We start from the raw sequence: 4596 nt of genomic DNA on the forward strand, positions 1-4596 counted from the left end.
TTGGAGTTATTTCTGAATGAAAAAATTAGCCCCATTCTGGGTTTTACTTTCCCTGCCGCATGAGCCGAGCCATTGCTCCAGGCAGATTGCGCCGTGCGCTAGTTAGGCACGGATTCCTGCCCTGGCTCTGGACTGCACGAGGAGCTTGCTGAGTCCCAACCAGGTGGCTGAGGAACCCAGGCTCTCCCTGTTCCCCCGGTTTACCCAGCACGTGGGGAAGCCTGTTTGACAAGCCTGGATTCAGCTCCTCTCTGGCAGGCACAGAGCCACAGCTGCATGTCCCTGCTTGCAGGAGCACCCTAGGCACCGTCCCTCGTCCGTCAGGCCCCCCGAGCACACACTGCTCGTGTTGATCTGCCACTGGGACTTCGCGGCCTCATCGGCTTTGCCAGCAAAGTGCCTTTCTGAACTGCCTGTCCTGATGGGAGATCCTCCCGGTGCCTGCCAAGCCAGGGAGAACCCAACCCCAAACAGTCACGCCTGGGAGCCAGTGATATTTACCCCAAGCTGCCCCAGGGTGGCTTGGGCTCTGCAGTCCCCGCTGGCACCGCACGACAGGAACGGCTCGCAGCCACGCGGGCTGGTTAGCCTGACAGCCCCCTGAGTGCACCAGCACCAAGGGAGGAACGCGCTGGGTCAGGCCTGGGGCTGCTGAAAACAGGCCCGGCTGCTTGGCTTGGGCAAAAAAGGACATTTTGTCGACAATAAGTCATTTTTTGGCAAAAAAAGGAAAAGCTGATAAAAATATTCTGAAAAATTCAGCTGGGACAGGCACACGTGCCAGAACAGAGAAGGAGCTGGGGCCAAGTAGTTTAAAGAGCCCGATGCTGCTCCCAGCCCTCCGTGCTCGTCTGTGCTCCCGCACCCCTGCAGAGCAGAAGTGAGGGGGGCTGGCTGGGCAGGGTGTGCCGCAGCCCCCGCAGAGCTGAGCTGCAGCCCCCCCTGCCCCCTTCTCTTCAGGAAAGCCCACAGGGCCTGGGAGTCTCGCTTCAGGCTTCCTCCTCGCTGCGCAAAGGGGGCACACACAGAGCTGGGGTAACACTCGTCTTCTGCCAGCTGTCCCCGGGGCTGAGCCGGGGGAGCTCCCCGGACGACATTTCCAGGGTCACAGTGCAGAGGAATTTCTTAGGGGCCGCACAAGCGGCCCCCGTCCCGGAAGATGTCTGCCTGCAGTTCCCAGCAGCGCTGAGCAGGGAGATAAGGGAGCACGGTCCCTGTCCCTTTCGGTCTGACGTCCTGCCTGCGCTTGGGGCGACAAACGTGACACACGCAGGATCTGTGTTTGGGGCCAGGAAGTCAGTGCGCCCGTGAACACCCCGGCAGAGAGAGGGTCACCGCACTGCGAGTTACAGGCTGACAGACAGTGACGACACGGGGAACAACTAGAAATAGGAACCTCCCTCTCGGAGCACTATTTATGTAGGACCTAGATAAAAAGCATGTTCATTCCCTGCCTCCCAAAGGAACCCAACTACCAGCCTAAGGCAGGTGCGTGGCAATCAGAAGGGACAGATCTTCATCCCTTCTCCACGCTGGGCTGTTCCGGCCCCGCGGCCGGGTGCGGCCAGCAGAGCACAGGGGAAGACATGTGCCTTGCACGGTACTCACAATGCTCCTCATCATCTTGTCCCCGCCACTGAAGGTCACCGCTAACATGGAGGCACATTCCTCGGCATAGAATGGCATGGAGCCCGTCTCGTCCACCGCGCCTGGGAAAAAGTGAAAGGCATCGACCGTATGAAGCCTGTTTCGGTTTAACTGCTGAAATTGCAAGGTGATCAGCCCCCGAGGACCTGTCCTGCTAGCTGGGCTTTTTCACAGGCTGGGAGCTGGGCAGGGAAATCAGACCCAAGCCTGTATTTTTCACGGCTGGGAGAACGGGAAAGCCAGCCACAATAAATAACCTTTCTCTGTGCTTAATATTACACAGATCTTCTACCCTTCATGTAGCTTCTGCCCTCGAGAAAATGGATTAGACCTTTCTTTTCTAACACACACGATAGCAATGCTGCATTTCAGGTCACTCCCTCAGCATGGCAGTGTGCCTGTCACAGCCCCAGCGACGGAGGCCTGAATGCAGGCAGGAATTTCTTTGGCCTCCTCTTGCTCTGCAGGTCAAAAGAAAACTGCAGACTTGAGGGCTGAAGCCCAGCACCTCTACAGACTGCCATGTTCATTCCCAGAGGACAGATTCCTACTATCCAGCCAGCTTCCAGCTGGGCAGGTTTTGCGCTTTTGGGACGATCTCATTTTTCCATGCTGGGAAGGAACGAGACAGAAGACACACGCACTCACCTATCGTGACAGTATAGATGGAGTTGGCATAACCATCATAGTTGCAGTTGTCGCTGTGTTGCCCGCCGTTGCCACTGGCCACGACAAAAATGCTCCCAAAGCCCCTGCGACCCGCTATGACGCCGTGCTGCAGGGCGGCCTGCGGAGAAGGAACCGTCGCTGGTCAGGCCCTTCCCGTGCCCTTCCCTGCTGGCACCAGAGGGTTTCTGCCAGCAGCCACGGCTGGCACGCCTGGCTGTGAGCTGAGGGCTCGCCCGGACCTCGCGGCGCACCTCGCTGCTACCCCAGACACAGATGGACGCGTGTGCCTCTCCCGAGCTGCCCGCGCTGGGGGAGCGTTGGCCCTGCGGACTGCTCGCAGGCACAGGACGTGCTGGAAAGCTCTGTCCTGGCATCTCCATCCAGCAACCAAAGCCCACGCTCGAGATTTCAATAACCAGCCCTGCCAAGTACTCGGGGTGATAGCGGGGCCAGCCACAACGCCTCCGGGCCGTATTTCACCCGGCTAGCAGAGTCAGGGAGTTGTGTCTGTTACAGCCCCAACCAGACACCGAGATTTCAGAGCGAGTGTGTTACAAAGGCAGCGATGCGGCCAACGTCTGGGCTAGGGAATGGCTGATCTACAGCTTACTATGATTTTAAGCGGATTCTGTGTTAAAAATAAAAAGGAAAAGGCAACCACAACACAAAGCCTAACCAGCATTTGAATTCCAGAGGAAACACAGCAGCCTTAGCCCTCACAACTTCAGCAGGGCTCCCTCTGGAGCTGGCTTTTCTGGAGCACCAAGGCTTTCCTGCCGACAGAGGCTACCCACACGTGGCTGCTGCCCTTTTGCAAGGCCCCAGCTCCCACACAGACTTGGGCTTTGCCTTCGCTGAGAAACACAACTACACCAGCCCCGCTTGGGAAGCACATTTCCAGGCCGACACCTTGCACAGACGTCATTCCCGCCTCGATAAAGGGTATGTGTCTGACGGACAAGCAAGAAAGCAATCCGCCTGGAAACCAACCCTCCTCCTCTGCCCTCCCTTCGGCAGGTGAAGGCACATACTGCGTTGGCCAGAAAGCCCTCCAGACGCTCTGCTGTGGTAAAGCAAGCTTTGCTTGTGCTCTGTGTCCCAGAGCTTGTTACAGCTGTCTCTGCATGCAGGAAGAGAATAAATACACTTGCAGAAGTGGAAACCATTTGTCATCGTGAACTGATAGCTCAGTTGTCAGCGTTGCTCCGAACAGCACAGTAACTGCTATCTTGCGGTTAGAAAAGTACAGCAAAAGGCTGCCAAGCAAAAGAGAAATTAAGCAGAACCACATCCCAGGAGCAATGCAGTGCAGTTTTGGGGCCCCCTCAGTGACCCCTCGCTGTGGCACCGGGGCAGCGGGAGCCGGGCGCAGGCAGCCAGGCGTGTTTTGCAGCGGTGCTGCAGCACAGGCCCTGCGAGAACGCCGTAACGGCCCGGGAAGGGGCTTCAGCTCTGACGCTTCCCCCCACTGTGTCCCACTGACAGCAAATGCAGCCATCGCCCCAGCCCCTTATTTACTCCTAGCATTTGAAGGCACGCTGCCTGCCTCGAGAACCACCCTTAGCACTAGGAATGCTTGGTCTCCTGAGCAGAGAACATCCCTTGGGTTGCGAAAGTTGTCAGAATAATACCACAGGTTGCGAAAGAGCATTTTCCTGCTGGAACCAGCCTCTCCTTAGAAAGCTCATCTAATACTGCCTGAACGCTGCCCTCCCGCAGCAACGTCACCTCGCCCCACCGCACGGTAACGTGCAACACCTCCGCTGGCAGCGATGGAAGCAAACGAACGTGCGCTGCGCCACAGCAACGTCCCTCCTCGCCTGTCCGGGCAGACAAGAAACCACAAGCACCGGAGGGCTAGCCAGGGGTGACCCATGCTGCTGGGACTGTTTTTTACCTTTCCCAGTTGATGGGGGCCATCCACGGTTTTCCCATCGTCATCTGGACCCCAGCTGCAAAGAGAGACACCACGAAGTGACAGCCCCAGGAGTTGCAGACAGCAACTCTTCCTCCCATTACAGTTTTCCATTACAGTGAGCTACAAGCAGGCACCAGCTACTCCCAGCACCACGACTGGGATTGGAGGGGGCTGTACTTTCCCATCTGTCAGGCTGGCCCCTCGCTGCTGGGATATCACGGTCCTGTTTGCACTGTGCCCCTGGGTCAGATTCCAGTGGACAAAATGTTTGATTTTTATTTAACAACCAGCTTCTCACACATTCCAGTCCCCGTCACACGGCTCAGCCGGGGCTCCCCAACCACGGCGGGGGGGAGCGTGCC

General features: G+C 57.6%; 1 protein-coding gene across 1 annotated transcript in view; it reads right to left on the bottom strand.

Moving 5' to 3' along the window:
• PCSK7 (proprotein convertase subtilisin/kexin type 7) overlaps window positions 1-4596 on the bottom strand; it is a gene marked incomplete at its 5' end in the record, with an annotated part of 15162 nt that overhangs the window by 9949 nt on the left and 617 nt on the right. The window contains 3 exons of the mRNA XM_009583751.1: window positions 1609-1709; window positions 2296-2434; window positions 4214-4268. Coding sequence (XP_009582046.1) covers window positions 1609-1709; window positions 2296-2434; window positions 4214-4268 — 295 coding nt within the window. The remainder of the gene's footprint in view (window positions 1-1608; window positions 1710-2295; window positions 2435-4213; window positions 4269-4596) is intronic.

This window comes from Fulmarus glacialis, unplaced genomic scaffold (genome assembly GCF_000690835.1).
Source record: "Fulmarus glacialis isolate BGI_N327 unplaced genomic scaffold, ASM69083v1 scaffold17888, whole genome shotgun sequence".
Taxonomy (NCBI): Eukaryota; Metazoa; Chordata; class Aves; order Procellariiformes; family Procellariidae; genus Fulmarus; species Fulmarus glacialis.